The sequence below is a fragment of the Triticum aestivum genome, chromosome 7A (assembly GCF_018294505.1).
Source record: "Triticum aestivum cultivar Chinese Spring chromosome 7A, IWGSC CS RefSeq v2.1, whole genome shotgun sequence".
In the NCBI taxonomy this organism is placed as follows: Eukaryota; Viridiplantae; Streptophyta; class Magnoliopsida; order Poales; family Poaceae; genus Triticum; species Triticum aestivum.
Window position 1 is genome coordinate 57,777,055 of NC_057812.1, and position 16,018 is coordinate 57,793,072.

General features: G+C 46.7%; 1 protein-coding gene across 1 annotated transcript; it reads left to right on the plus strand.

Moving 5' to 3' along the window:
- Positions 1 to 2,215: 2,215 nt before the first annotated feature.
- Positions 2,216 to 5,364, plus strand: LOC123151633 (peroxidase 1). Its single transcript, XM_044571313.1, has 3 exons — positions 2,216 to 2,505; positions 4,214 to 4,645; positions 4,713 to 5,364. Exons 1-3 carry the CDS (start codon positions 2,284 to 2,286, stop codon positions 5,103 to 5,105), a joined length of 1,047 nt encoding a protein of 348 aa, XP_044427248.1. The 5' UTR covers positions 2,216 to 2,283; the 3' UTR covers positions 5,106 to 5,364.
- The last annotated feature ends 10,654 nt before the right edge of the window (positions 5,365 to 16,018 follow it).

Consider the following 16,018-nt stretch of genomic DNA (forward strand, 5'->3'; position numbering starts at 1 on the left):
CTTATAAACCTCTAACAACCATATATCGCTATTGTACCCTCCCACCTCTCTCTCTCTCTCTCTCTCCGAGTTCTTCATAATTGACTTGGTTGATGCTCTCGACTAACTCGAGAGGATACCGGACGGCGGTGGGCTCGACAGCTCATCCTCCTACGCCGGCCACGACGGCACCTTCTGGCTGTGCCTCCACATGTGTACTGCACGGGTACGATTTTCTACCCATGGGTATGCGTAGACACTATCCAATTATCTTAATTGTGGGCCACATGTGTTGTAAACCCCAAGCTACCAAGTCTTTGTATGTAAGCTTCATAACCCACCTTCATCCTCCTCCAAATAATTAATTTCCCAATCATATAATCCTCGCGGTGGGCCAGGGCCGGCCCTGTGTTTCGGGAGGCCCTAGGCAAATTCGATGCCATGTGCCCCTATGTCCTAAGATCATATATATGTATGCGCGTGCGTGGTACATAAACTTAAACATAATAATTGTTGGACAATGCCATATTACGACAGAAATACTAAAAAGATAGAAAATTGAAAGTAACATGGTATGATTACCTCAAATAAGAACCAAATTCAACTGACTCCATCGACAACAATAATACCAATAATACTTAAGTACCCTTCAGTTGTTGAATCTTCAGATCCCTTTCTATCTTTTTTCTCCTTGTTTGAGCAACTGACAAATGCTTCTTAGGCAACATGACGGGCTAATGTCCTAATATTATGAAGAAAAAATTATTCAAGGAATTAGAAATTTATACATCGGATGATTTGAATGATTGGAACCCTAGACATGTGCATAGAATGACAAAAAAAAGGATGGCTGAATACATACTATGAAAGGTTGAATTTGAAAATTATACATTAAAATTTGGAACTTCGTGTACACTAAAATTAGAGGATGGATCATGGATGAATAATTGAATACGTTCTAAAAAATAAAAGAAATTACTGAAATTGGGGTTTGCAGGGATGAATCAGGAACATGGTACAGAGAGTTATGCATGGATACGTATACGTACTGCTGTGGGTTGCGCTCACTACTCACATACATACGTATACGTACTGCTGCGGGCTGCGGCTGCTGGATTGCCGCACGGCGGGCGACACGCACAACGGTGACCGAGGCGACCACAACGACGAGTGGACGAACAGACGAGCAAGGCGTCCGCGAGATCTTCGATTGATTTGTTTCACAATCGAAACAAGCGGCCCTGCTGTGCGGCGTGCGTGACGCTTCGCTAATCGCTACCTCCTATCTGATGGGCCTATCTCATCTCGTTTTTCTTCTCTCATAAATTTTTTTCTCACCTATTTTTGCTTGGCTATATTATATATGTGCACTACATCAGGGCCCCTCCTTGCGCTGGGCCCTGGGCCGTCGCCCCCCTGCCCATGCCCAGGGCCGGCCCTGGCGGTGGCTGGTGCCTCCACCGCACATGAACTAGAAATTACACCACGACAGATCTGCCCGGTGGGTATCCATCAGATACATGGATATTTACCCGATGGATATTGCATGGGCAGGATTTCATGCCCATAAAAAACAAGAGTATGGGTATAGGATTATTGTACTCGCACCATACCCTACCCACTGTCATCCTTCCTACCAAAGCAGTATAGATTGATTTTAACCTTCGGACCAATGAGAATCAAACGGCATATATTCACTTGAAGGTGCTGTCAAAGAACTCAATAACTATTACTGTAGTTAGCCACTGCAACAGGCCGGCCACTACACATTCGCCGCATGTACCATTTCATGTTATTTCCTTCGTTCCGCGGATAAAAGATGCTTTCACTGCTTTTATATGTGTTACATGTATGAATGTAACGTAGCTGCCTAGTCCATTTGTTGGGTGGTGACAACGTGTGCTGTATCGATCGTCAATAAAGTGTGTCTACAAACATGCATGTTTGATGGATGGAATAATTGCACGCTATCAGCTTATGCTTTTGAGGAGAGATTTTCAAAAGCAAGTTGCCACTCATTCATCCGCGCGTTTCACCTTTATTCCTTGAGTCCTGTGATGATTTTTGGACCTACGGCGTGTAGGATGGTGGTGGGGTTAGGCCGCGGCTAAGACTAAAGCAGATCGAGAACTGTCTTTGTCTCCATCCCCTCCCCCCTACATCATGTACGTGCTCTTTTCCAAAGGAACTTGTTACGTGCCAAACTGCCCAAGACCCAAAGTGCCAGTGTCTCCATCCACCTATATAAACTCCCACGGAGCTGTGAAGCTCAAAGCACTATCTAGATTGGACTAGCAAGACTCCATGGCTATGGAAGGCAGAACCGGTGCAGCCCTCATCGCGGCGCTCTGCGCCGTGTGCTTGCTGCCGGGTCTGGCCAGGGCGCAGCTCCGGGTGGGGTTCTACCAGAGGAGCTGCCCCAACGCGGAGGCGCTTGTCCGGCAGGCCGTTGCGGCCGCCTTCGCCAAGGACGCCGGAATCGCCGCCGGCCTCATCCGCCTTCATTTCCACGACTGCTTCGTTCGGGTACGTAGCTACCTACACAATGAGAGTTCATCTGTGCATATACATTTCGGATCAATTGTGCCAACGCGTGGATAGCTCCAGCCTCCAGGGGCAAAGAAAAAAAGAACACCTTTTGGTGTTTTACAGCACGTTAGCTAGTAGCAAAGATAAACATCTAGCACTAATTGTAGGGGGGCGGCCGGATTTTACTTCCTGGGAACAAATTATCAGTTCAGTGGTACACCTCGAAAATGTACTACCACATCAACTTGTAAAGTTAGTTCTGTAAAAATTATCCTAGGTGTAGCCCTTAATTTTCATTTTTTTTATTTCATTCGATTGAACTATGGAGAGTTAGAGGGTAGTAGTATGTTTGCGAGAGGAACAATGGCTTTATTAATTTTTGAGAACAGGAACCCTTGCTATATAGAGAGAGAACTGCAAAACCATATATTGCAAAACGGAAAAGCTAAATGTGTTATCTCCAGAGATAAAAGGAAAGTCAAAAGCAGAAAGGCCAAACATGTTATCTATCAAGACAAAGAGTACAAAGCATAAAGCTTAAAAGTAGTTAAATATGAAAGTAGCAGGTGATATATTCCCTGCTGGCCTGCTGTTTTTCTGTCTTCGGAGGCAACCCATATTCCCGTGCTGGCCAGCTGTTTTTCTTTCTTCGCATGTAATCCATATTCCCCTGCTGGCCTGCTGTATTTCTGTCTTCCGAGGCAACCCATATTTCCCTGTTGGCCAAACCATTCATTTGACGAACCTCAATGCTCTTTTCAAATGTCTACCAATTCATGAATTTATGATTACTTTAAATAATTAATGATAATTATCCCTAGTTTTGTATCCTGCTAAATTCTTCTTTAGAGCATTTTCGACGATAGCACGTCATCATCGGTTAGCTATTGCCACATGATCATTGTCATGGTAGCTGTATGTTGTAGTGTTTGGTTGACGATGTGGATGCATGTATGTATATAAATACTTACATACAAGCTTTGAAGATTGTTCCAAAAAGAAATATCGTTAAAACAACAACCGAAGAACCACATCAAACAAATATATCAAAACATTCATATAGTATATGTGACCAATTAAAATGCACCGCAATTCTTGGGTAATTTCATTCCGCGGTTCCTTGATCACGAGTACATCATGATCCTTATGTTGGCTCTCCGTAGTAGAAGGAATAGATCAAGACCTAGAGAAGTAACTCAAAGCAGAAAAGTTAAATGTGTTATATCTATCGAAATAAAGGCAAAGTCGAAAGAAAAGCGAAAAGCTAAATTTGTAATCTCTCTGGAGACAAAGGGAAAGCCAAAGGCAGAAAAGCTAAACTGGGAAACTATGAAAGTGGCAGCGAATATATGCCCTGCTGTTTTTCTTGTCTAGAGGCAACGCATGCTCGTCTGCTCGTGGAACCTTTCATCGGACCAATCTCAATGCTCTTTTAATTCTCTCCCCATGATGCATGCTTGCAAACATGGTCACTTCAATGTTATCGTTCATAAAACGTTTTAGATATTTCAATATGGCCTACATATGAACTGATGAACAAACACACTACAAGTGTTAATATATATACACATCCAAATCAGAAATAATTTAGAACGTCTTACATTTGTACATGCATACATGCAACCAATTGAAATGCAATTAGAAACGTGAAGTAAAATTACAATGTGAATGGCCGAGAGTTAATTTTCATCTTTACTTGATGCAGGGCTGCGATGCCTCAGTTCTGCTGGCCACCAACCCCGGCGGGGGCAGGACAGAACGGGTGGCTCCTCCGAACAACCCCAGCCTCCGCGGCTTCGAGGTGATCGACGCGGCCAAGGCCGCGCTCGAACGGAGCTGCCCCCGCACCGTCTCCTGCGCCGACATCCTCGCCTTCGCCGCGCGCGACAGCATCACCCTCACCGGCAACGTCGTCTACTCTGTCCCCGCCGGCCGCCGTGACGGCAGCATCTCTCGCGAGGAGGACGCCAACAACAACCTGCCCCCGCCGACCTTCACCGCGCAGCAGCTCATCGACCGGTTCCAGAACAAGACCCTAACCGCCGAGGAGATGGTCCTCCTCTCCGGCGCCCACACCGTCGGCCGCTCCTTCTGCTCCTCCTTCGTGGACCGCATCTGGAACGGCAACACTCCCATCGTACGTCCCTCGAGTGAGACACCATATTAGTTTACGTATATACGTCCGCTGAACTATCATCTATCAGGTGGATGCAGGGCTGAGCCCGTCGTACGCGGCGCAGCTGCGGGTGCTGTGCCCGTCGAACACGTCGCAGGCGACGGCCCCGATCGACCCGGGCTCGCCCAACGTGCTGGACAACAACTACTACAAGTTGCTGCCGCGCGGCATGGGGCTCTTCTTCTCCGACAACCAGCTCCGGGTCGACGGGAACCTCAACGTGCTGGTGAACCGCTTCGCGGGGAACGAGACCCTGTGGAAGGAACGCTTCGCGGCCGCCATGGTGAAGATGGGCCGCATCCAGGTGCAGACCGGGAACTGCGGCCAGGTACGGCTCAACTGCAACGTCGTCAACCCGACGTCGTCGTCGGTCAGCCTGGCGGGCTCAGTCGAAGAGGACGGCCTCGTTGCCACGAGCTAGCCGAGACTGACGCACACACATGGTGCACCGATCGAGTCAGCATGGTGTTCTCAACTTCTCCCCGCCGGCTTCTTCTTCCTCGGATCATCTGTTTTTTTACATGTAATCACCCATGTCAGCATGCATGTGTGCGCTTTTATTTTATCTTACGGAGTACTACTATACTTCCACTTGTGCCAAGTTTGTTTTGTCCCCAATCGGAACGAAACTCTAGTCCTCAGTTGTGCCCATTTGAATTGAACAACTCTCATATACTCTACACGGTCAACAATACAGAATTTTGATTGAGTGTTATTTAGTCACATGCATGATAATTTCCAATTATACTTAACCAGGCTCTATCTCTAAGAGCATCTCCAACAGCGGTGCCAAAAGACGTGCGCGCGCGGTAAACTATAGTGCGCGCTTCAGTAGTGACGGGAAAGTAGCACGTGCGGGAAACGATTGCGCGCACGGGAAAAAGCAGCAGCTTGCACGCTAGATTTGGCCCACCGCTTTCGGCGCGCCTATAAATTGCGGCGCTCGCCACGCGGCCTCCACACTGCCACGCGCACTCTCCCCACTCCCTCTGCCGCTTGCTCGCCTAGACACCACCGCGCCACCATGCCGTCGCGCCGCCGGGGATCGTCTGGCTACCGCGGAGTCCGCGAGCGCCCCGGCGGCACCTACTACGCTGAGATCCAGTCCGGCGACGTCCAGCTGGGCCTCGGCACGTTCGGGACCGCGCACGAGGCCGCCCGTGCGTACGACGCGGCGGCGTGGCGTCTAGAGAGGCCTCCGTCGCAGATGAACTTCCGCGACGTCTACACGTGCGAGTAGGCGCAGGCCGTCGCCCCTCCGCCTCGTCTTATCACGGACCAGGACCGTGCGGAGCACCGTCGGCGGCAGCGCCGCCTCCTCATCGCCGAGGAGGACGAGCGAGCCATGGCGGAGTGGCGCCAGCGCCACCCAGAGGACGTCCCCAATGAGCGCGCCTACTGGGCGGAAAGGACGGCAAGGCACCGCGCAGAGCGGGCGGACAGGCGTCGGCGAAAGGCACTGGCGATATCGCAGTGTGATATCATTGAAGCAGGTGGGGAGTCGATCTTTGGGGATAATGATCTTTGTTGGGAGGACATTTGGCTCGATACCCCGGACAACACCAGCGAGGATGATGATGATGATGATGAGAACGACTCGGAGTAGATTGTAGTTGCATCATAGTTTATCTAGTTGCACCGTAGTATGTAGTTGCACTGTAGTTTTTATGTAGTTGCACCGTAGTTTTATCTATCTATGCTATCAATTATGTAAAATATCTATGTATCATTTTATCTATGAGATGAACTACGTATCATTTTTATCTAAAAAATATGTATGCAACTTAGTCCAGAGTGTTCGTGCGAGAGCGTGCGCGCTGCATTTTAGCACGCCTACTGGAGCTACGCGCGCGCTAAATTCTAGCGCGGCTGCTGGAGCCAGCGCTGCCCGCCACGCCAAACCAGACGATGGGCGCGCTACAAAGTACTTTTTAGCGCGCCGCGCGTTGGACGGCTGTTAGAGATGCTCTAAGGGTGCACACAATCCAACTTTTAATAATAACACGTACCAATGCTCTGTATCGTCTATAAACCTACTCATCATCGAAGCCCTAACTAGGCAAGATGGAGTTTATTCGGCGAATGGTCATGAATTAACGACATCACACACTATGAAGTATTGCCGCGCTTTGGTAGGGTCGCCATAGCAAAAGGCCGGTTGACTCTTTTTCAAATGTTGAGAAGCTGTGTGTTGGGTTTTCTATTGCCTTATTGCTCAACAGTCCATTGGGTGTTGTAGAAATGACAGCCAGGTAAGGGCAACATCTACTCTTGGTGAAATGATGGATGTGATGACTTTGTGATGTGACAAATAAACAAAGTTGGGGCGGCACCCTGTGCCCATCGAGCACCATGTTCTTTGCTGTTGCGCCACAACCACTTGTAGGGATGATGCGAACGACAAGGCGACGAAGAATCTCACAAGGACTAGCCCTAGAACACCCTTGGGCATGAAAAAGATAAAAAATGATTGGGCCGAGGAGAGAATTCAAGGAAAGGATTGTTGAAATTAAAGAGAGGCGGAGAGAGCCCCTTTGACGTGGCTTTGGATCCCATTGTTTAGTATGTCCATGAAAAAATACAAAATGTACTTGGAGACCTCCAAATGTCCTCTCTACACTCTTCCTGGAACCTTCTTGCTTTTGGGCAAAGTGATATTTTTTGTTACCTTCTAGCTGGGAGATGGTCTTGCCAAAGGTCGTCCATAAAGAATAGATACCATTAACAAGCACTAGTAGAAAAAGGGTCAAACATGAAGCACATTAGTGCCGTTTTGAATTTGAGCCGGCACTAATGGTATCATTAGTGCCGGTTCGAACGACTATGCATTAATGCCGGTTCGTGTTGAACCTTTAGTACCGGTTCGTGCCATGAACCGGTACTAAAGGGGTGATGGCAGACTGGCGTCAGGCTAGGGCCCCACGATCACCTTTAGTACCGGTTTGTGCCACGAATCGGTACTAAAGGTGCCACGAACCGGTACTATAGGTCAGGGTCTGACCTATAGTACCGGTTTGTGACACAAATCGGTACTATAGGGCAATTTTCAAACTCTACCCCCCCCCCTTTGTGTCGCCATTTCAGTTCTGAAAAAATCAAAAGAAAATGATAAAAACTTCAAAAAATAAAATCCTTCGAGAGGTAGTTATATTACTACATCTACTAGTTAGGAAAATTTGAAAACTTAAATTTGAACATGTTTTGCAAAAAGTGTAGGGAAAATATAAAACAGCTATAACTTTTGAATACGATGTCGGAAAAAAACGTATAATATATCAAAAAATTCAGCACAAAAATCCGCATCCGATGGAGACGGCCTACGACCTGTTTGCAATTTTTTAGAATCCTCAATTCCAAAAGGAAAAAAAGATATGGTCAAATTTAAGTTTTTTTTAATTTTTTTTGTTAAATCTGGTCAAACTACTTATTCAAGAAGTATTAGTGTTACTACATAATTATTCAAGAATATTAGTGTTACTAAATAATTATTTCAATTTTTTGAATTTTGGTCAAATCTGGTCAAACTATGGTCAAACTGTGGTCAAACTATGGTCAAACTTATTCAAGAAATATTAGTGTTACTAATTAATTACTGTTTTTTAGAATAATAGTTTCAAACTCAAACAGTGAAATGTGTGACTTCATGCTGAAGCTAAACTCCTGAGGGTTAATAGGATTGGCATCTTACTATTGTCAGGAAAACAACAAGTGCAGACTTGTAAACAAAGGAGAATAGAACCCGAAAGTTAAGCGTGCTCGGGCTGGAGTAGTGAGAGGGATGGGTGATCGGTCGGGAAGTTAGATGATTTGGAATGAGTGATCCACACTTGAGCAGTTAAGAGAGGTGATTAGAGACTAAATCACCAAATAATTCAGAAAAATTAAAAATCAAAAAAAAATTCCAAATTTTTTAAAAAATAATTCAAAAAAAAACCCTTTAATACCGGTACTAAAGGTCCCCCATACCAGGGCGCGAGCTCACGCCACGTGGTGGCACTTTAGCACGCCACGTGACCGGTCGGGAAGTTAGATGGTTTGGAATGAGTGATCCACACTTGAGCAGTTAAGAGAGGTGATTAGAGACTAAATCACCAAATAATTCAGAAAAAATAATAATCAAAAAAGAATAATCAAAAAAAATTTCCAAATTTTTTTAAAAATAATTCAAAAAAACCCTTTAATACCGGTACTAAAGGTCCCCCATACCAGGGCGCGAGCTCACGCCACGTGGTGGCACTTTAGCACGCCGGTTCGTGCCGAACCGGTACTAAAGGGGGGGCCTTTAGTGCCCACCAATTAGTGCCGGTTATGGAACCGGCACTAAAGGCCCTTACGAACCGGTTTTAAAGCTCCGTTTTCTTCTAGTGAAGATAGTAACGCATGATAGAGTCATGCCCATTAATGGTAGAGTTGCAATCTGGAGCTCTATCCTTATAAAGTCCTACAAAAAGGGACAACGCTGGAGCATGTTGATGTCATTTTGAGACTTTGGCATGCAAAAAACGTTGTCAAATACACATCTCCACTGCTACTACATGCAATTGAGGGACACAAACATACCTGGAAACTCCCGATTCTCCAAGTGCCAAAGCCCAGCTTTGGCCCCAATATTTGTTTCTCCCAAGTACACTTTTTTCTAAAGACATTCACCATCACAGTGGAAAATCTGACCATTGCTTCAAGGCATATGGTCTCAAATATATGGATGTACTCATCAAGTAGATGTATGACTGAACCATTTACAAGCATCCCCATAATATAAAAGTGAATTTCTTGAGAGAAGTGAAACCAAGTGCCCAACACAATCTGTCTTCGGCATGAAGTAATCATCATATGCATTCACACCCTCCACAATGCGCAAGAACAATGGCTGCACAACCAGAAGTGACAACGAAAGATGCCCTCATGATATATCGACTTAGCTGCAAAATAGTCTTTCATAGATCAACGTGGCCCATTGCCCTATGCCGATAAAAATTTGGTGTCTCGGTGTTGAACCCTTGAAGTGAACATCATGCTCCTCTTCCTTCTCCGTTTCATTGGAAATACTCTTAGCATTGCCAATTAACCGTCTGAATCATCGTCCGGTAGCGGTGATTTGATGAACTCATTGTAAAAGTACTCATCACCCTAATCCATCGTGTTTCCTACACAATTGAACAACAAGGTTTGTCAACAAAATGTCATAGATACCATGTTCAGTCACATTCACCTTACAGTTTCAGCAGAATTTGATCGAGCCTTTCAGATAGTAATCATGGATAACCTAATAGAACTATTACATATATTGCATCGTGGTGACCATAGAAATCATAACATACTCAGCATAATCCTTCCATGAAAAGTAAAAAATGTCAGCCAAATCCTCTTGCCGCGCAGGACGCAGGAGGATGTTGTTGGCACTGTTAGGATTACGCGCATTGGTACAATAATATTAGTGTCGATAGTATATAGATAAACATATCGTATGATTGTTGCAAATGAGTGAGAGGCTAAGAGACTGAAAACACTTCCTCCTCAAATGTGGTAGAATAATCCCAAATGCCTCTCAAGCCTACACAACTTGTTCTGTTCATATAAGATTTAAAGGCTATTTATCTTAAATATATGGACCATATTTTAGCATCATCCCTAGATAAACTAGACAAAAGAGATTTGTAATGTAACTATATCTATCCCTTTTGAGTCATTGTGAGGGAGCTTCAGGAGCTCACCCAATTGCATTTATAGGCTTGTGAGGCTCCATGCATCTCCAGATCAGCACCCGCGCCCCTTTTTTCTAGTCGGGTTGGTTTGATATCGTCACATTTGATGATGGCAGGACCATTTAACATGTCTTGGATATGATTGGACACATATCAACCATAAAAACACATGATTACTATCCCGATAGTGTACATGTATCATGTTGTTTTTAGTTGCTAGAAGGTGTCCATATTATTATGGCGCACACTTAAATTTGGATTCAGATGCTAGTTTCAACTTGGATTGCTTTCTTTGCACACGCATATTACATACTAAATTTCTCATAGGTACTGTTGTCACTGATAGAAATAAACATCAACAGGATATTTGCAATGAAGTTGAAAAATGAACTAAAATATCTCAAAAGTATTAGAACTTCAACATGATATACATATGATCATCGAGATGGATATTGACAATAATTACAATCTCGTCGTCGGGTTCCTCCACACCTGAGATATGTTCATCGTGTTAGAAGAGATGCAACCCCTTCTTCCACAAAAATCGGAGCGCATCTATCATGCTATACATAACGATCGATAGTAAGAACCACATCATTACTTTTGGTCATGCTCTTCTCCGATACCGCACCGGCCAATATGATCCTCGCGGATATATAGGCATATGGTCGACAAGATCCTGGCAAAAATCTAGAGTTGGCCAGGGTCGATCCTGATGACGGAGTCACCACAATGGTGTTTTTGTCCTTGTATGAGCTCTTGTGGGGATGTCTTCCATCCCTCGAATTGGTTTGGACTCTCCTATAGAAATCTAGACCTTAGAACAAGGCCTGATGGTATGCCGACGACAAGATAAAAGTGTCATGGAGGTAGAATGGTCTTGTTAAAGTAACGCTGGTCCACCCATGAGGATAATATACCGAAGCACATTACAAAAAAGATGAAGATCTATAGTGTGGGTAAAGTGTACAACCTTTGCAAATTGTAAAACCCATCCGTATAGTCGTGTCCTTAGTGTCCAAAGAGGAGAAAACAACATTTAACTAAGTAATCATAGGAAATATGTTGTTGGTCATTAAATGACCATGTGAGCAAAGAGACTGTTCACGGGAATAGCTACCCCTAGGACAACATGCTAGGTTGTGGTGACATTTGCACTAAAGCTGTGTCCCACACGCATCCAATGGACAGAAACAACCAGATTGAGACACTGGACGGCTGAAAAGACTGCTGGCCTGAGAGGGCTGGGTTTAGGTTCAGTTTTACTCTCCTAAATGCGGAGGCCTACTGTATTATTATTTATTAACCTTTAAAAAGAAGATGTTATCATACAATTCTCTGGATTTTCCAAAACGCACGTGAGAACATACACAAACTAGCAGCAGGACTGCAATGTTAAGTTATCTTTGAATTTTACAAGAACCAATTTTCCTTGCACTTGTAGAAATACATAAATATTTTTGACAAAGTGTTCAGGTTAACGAAGTTTCTTCCCATATAAACCGTAGTGCAAAAAAAAAAACCAACTCGACATCGACTCTGGGTACACATTGCAGTTAATCGTAACATATGTGTGAATACCAAATATTTTGGAGAATAACATGAGTCTCCGGAAATACCGAGGGTTGGTGAGCGACAGAGGGGTTGGAAGTTCAGCGTGACTGAGTGATTAGAAAACCTGTCCAAGGTAACCTGTGATGCGGAATTATTTTAGAGAGCGTGGGTCAAATTACATGTGCATGGGGCGTTCCGGGTTCTATGATTGAAAAGTACAACTTGTTTGGTGAACCCTGCTGCATTCCCTGCAAAGGATGGTAAAATTAGTGTGAACTCCCGTGGTAAACATGATGGGAAGCTAGCTAGTAAGTTTTCTCTGCAGAAGCTTCTCCTCGTCTTCGTCTCCCTGTGCCGTTTTGTGCTGTGCATGGCTTTTGTGTTGACTGGCGAGAGAGGAGACATGTGTCAGGAAGAGAGCACCGGAGGTGTTAGACTTCAACGTAGACGGAAACAACATGCATGAGGAAATTGAAGAGAGAGTCATTAGTTGGAATCCCTTCTTCCGGGAAGATGGATCCCCTCCCTCCCTCCTCCCCCGCCTCCTCCTCCCCCTCTTCCCCTCCTTGCCCTAGCCGTCCCGCTCCCCGCCCTGACCCGCTGGCCGGTGCCCGGTCATCCCCCTCTCCGCTTGCATGTGCTCTCTCTCTCCCCTTCCCTGGCTCCCCGCGGGTGGGGTTCTCCCCTCTGTCTTCACCGCTGCCGGTGCTCGGATCTCGTTTCTGGGCCCTCGCGTCTGATGAGGAGGATTCGCGGTCGTCGGTCCCTTCCCCCTGTGGTCCCGTGCCTTGTGCTGGGGGGTGGTGGTGCCTTCCGCCGCTCCTCGTCCCCGCAAGTTCGCTCCTGGTGGCCGGGGCCGGTCGGTGGCCGCGTCCTCGTCGGTCGATGGTGGGATTCGGATCTCTCGGCGGCGGCGTAAGTCTGGTAAGTTTGCTGTTGCGTCACCTGATCTCGTTGTCCTGGGCAGTGCACCTGATGGGGAGCTTGGTGGCCTCCCATCCCCCTCTCCTGCAGCCTCTGCGGCGGCCTCGTCGCGGGCGGCGGCGACAGCGAGGTCGCTGGTGGCTTCGTGTAACCTAGATCTCGATTTCTCCGCGGTGGCCATCGGGCCGCGGGACGTTCCCTCAGGTGGGCTTGATGGGCCTTGCGGTTTGCCGTTGCCCAGTGGGCCTGCCTCTCCTCCCCCTCTTTCGTCGGTGGCAGATTTCCCCCCTCTGGTCCCATCCGGCCTAGTTGGGCCCATCGTCCGGGTTCCTGCTCCTCAACCTTCTTTGGCCCATGTGGCGAGTCGGGCCCAGGTGGGCACGGCTCGGACGGGCTATTTATGGATCCCCCGCGGCTCTTCCTCCCCTTTGCTAGGGTTTCCGGCTTCCGCTTCCGAACTGCGCCGTCACCGTCTTCCCATTCATCGCCTCATTAGATCCTCCCCACCTCCACCCCTCCTCCTTCCTTTTGCTGTGGTGCTATCCATGGACAAGTCGCGGGGCTCTTCCTGCGAGGCGCTCTCGGGCAGCAAGCGACACCGTGAGGACTCCCCTTCCTCCGCGGTGGATCTGGAGCTCGAGGTGTTGGGGAACGTCGTAATTTCAAAAAAATTCCTACGCACACGCAAGATCATGGTGATGCAAAGCAACGAGAGGGGAGAGTATGATCTACTTACCCTTGTAGATCGCAACGGAAGCGTTGACACAACGTAGAGGAAGTAGTCGTACGTCTTCTTCCCGATCCGACCGATCCAAGCACCGTTACTCCGGCACCTCCGAGTTCTTAGCGCACGTACAACTCGATGACGCTCCTCGGGCTCCGATCCAGCAAAGCTTCGGGGATGAGTTCCGTCAGCAGGACGGCATGGTGACGATGATGATGTTCTACCGACGCAGGGCTTCGCCTAAGCACTACAACGATATGACCGAGGTGGAATATGGTGGCAGGGGGCACCGCACACGGCTAAGGAACGATCACGAGGATCAACTTGTGTGTCCTAGGGTGCCCCCTGCCCCCGTATATAAAGGAGCAAGGGGGAGGCCGGCCGACCCTATGGGGTGCGCCAAGGGGAGGGGGAGTCCTCCTTCTAGTGGGAGTAGGACTCCCCTTTCCTAATCCAATTAGGAAACTTAAGGGGGAAGGAAAGAGAGGGAGAGGGAGAGGGAAAGAGGGACCGCGCCCCCTCCCTTGTCCAATTCGGACTCCCTATGGGGGGGGGGGCACCTCCTGGGCTGCTGCCCTCTCTCTCCCCTTAGGCCCAATAAGGCCCATTACTTCCCCGGGGGGTTCTGGTAACCCCTCCGGCACTCCGGTTTTATCCGAAATCACCCGGAACGCTTCCGGTGTCCGAATATAGCCGTCCAATATATCAATCTTTATGTCTCGACCATTTCTAGACTCCTCGTCATGTCCGTGATCACATCCGGGACTCCGAACAAACTTCGGTACATCAAAATGCATAAAACTCATAACAACTGTCATCGTAACTTTAAGCGTGCGGACCCTACGGTTTGAGAACAATGTAGACATGACCGAGACACGTCTCCGGTCAATAACCAATAGTGGGACCTGGATGCCCATATTGGCTCCTACATATTCTACGAAGATCTTTATCGGTCAGACCACATAACAACATACGTTGTTCCCTTTGTCATCGGTATGTTACTTGCCCGAGATTCGATCGTCGGTATCCAATACGTAGTTCAATCTTGTTACCGGCAAGTCTCTTTACTCGTTCCGTAATACATCATCTCACAACTAACATATTAGTTGTAATGATTGCAAGGCTTATGTGATGTGCATTACCGAGAGGGCCCAGAGATACCTCTCCGACAATCGGAGTGACAAATCCTAATCTCGAAATACGCCAACCCAACATGTACCTTTGGAGACACCTGTAATGCTCCTTTATAATCACCCAGTTACGTTGTGACGTTTGGTAGCACCCAAAGTGTTCCTCCGGAAAACGGGAGTTGCATAATCTCATAGTCATAGGAACATGTATAAGTCATGAAGAAGCAATAGCAACATACTAAACGATCGGGTGCTAAGCTAATGGAATGGGTCATGTCAATCAGATCATTCAACTAATGATGTGATCTCGTTAATCAAATAACAACTCTTTGTTCATGGTTAGGAAACATAATCATCTTTGATTAACGAGCTAATCAAGTAGAGGCATACTAGTGACACTCTGTTTGTCTATGTATTCACACATGTATTATGTTTCCGGTTAATACAATTCTAGCATGAATAATAAACATTTATCATGAAATAAGGAAATAAATAATAACTTTATTATTGCCTCTAGGGCATATTTCCTTCAGTCTCCCACTTGCACTAGAGTCAATAATCTAGATTACACAGTAATGATTCTAACACCCATGGAGTCTTGGTGCTGATCATGTTTTGCTCGTGGAAGAGGCTTAGTCAACGGGTCTGCAACATTCAGATCTGTATGTATCTTGCAAATCTCTATGTCTCCCACCTGGACTAGATCCCGGATGGAATTGAAGCGTCTCTTGATGTGCTTGGTTCTCTTGTGAAATCTGGATTCCTTTGCCAAGGCAATTGCACCAGTATTGTCACAAAAGATTTTCATTGGACCCGATGCACTAGGTATGACACCTAGATCAGATATGAACTCCTTCATCCAGACTCCTTCATTTGCTGCTTCCGAAGCAGCTATGTACTCCGCTTCACATGTAGATCCCGCTACGACGCTTTGTTTAGAACTGCACCAGCTGACAGCTCCACCGTTTAATGTAAACACGTATCCGGTTTGCGATTTCGAATCGTCCGGATCAGTGTCAAAGCTTGCATCAACGTAACCGTTTACGATGAGCTCTTTGTCACCTCCATATACGAGAAACATATCCTTAGTCCTTCTCAGGTACTTCAGGATGTTCTTGACCGCTGTCCAGTGATCCACTCCTGGATTACTTAGGTACCTCCCTGCTAAACTTATAGCAAGGCACACATCAGGTCTGGTACACAGCATTGCATACATGATAGAGCCTATGGCTGAAGCATAGGGAACATCTTCCATTTTCTCTCTATCTTCTGTAGTGGTCGGGCATTGAGTCTTACT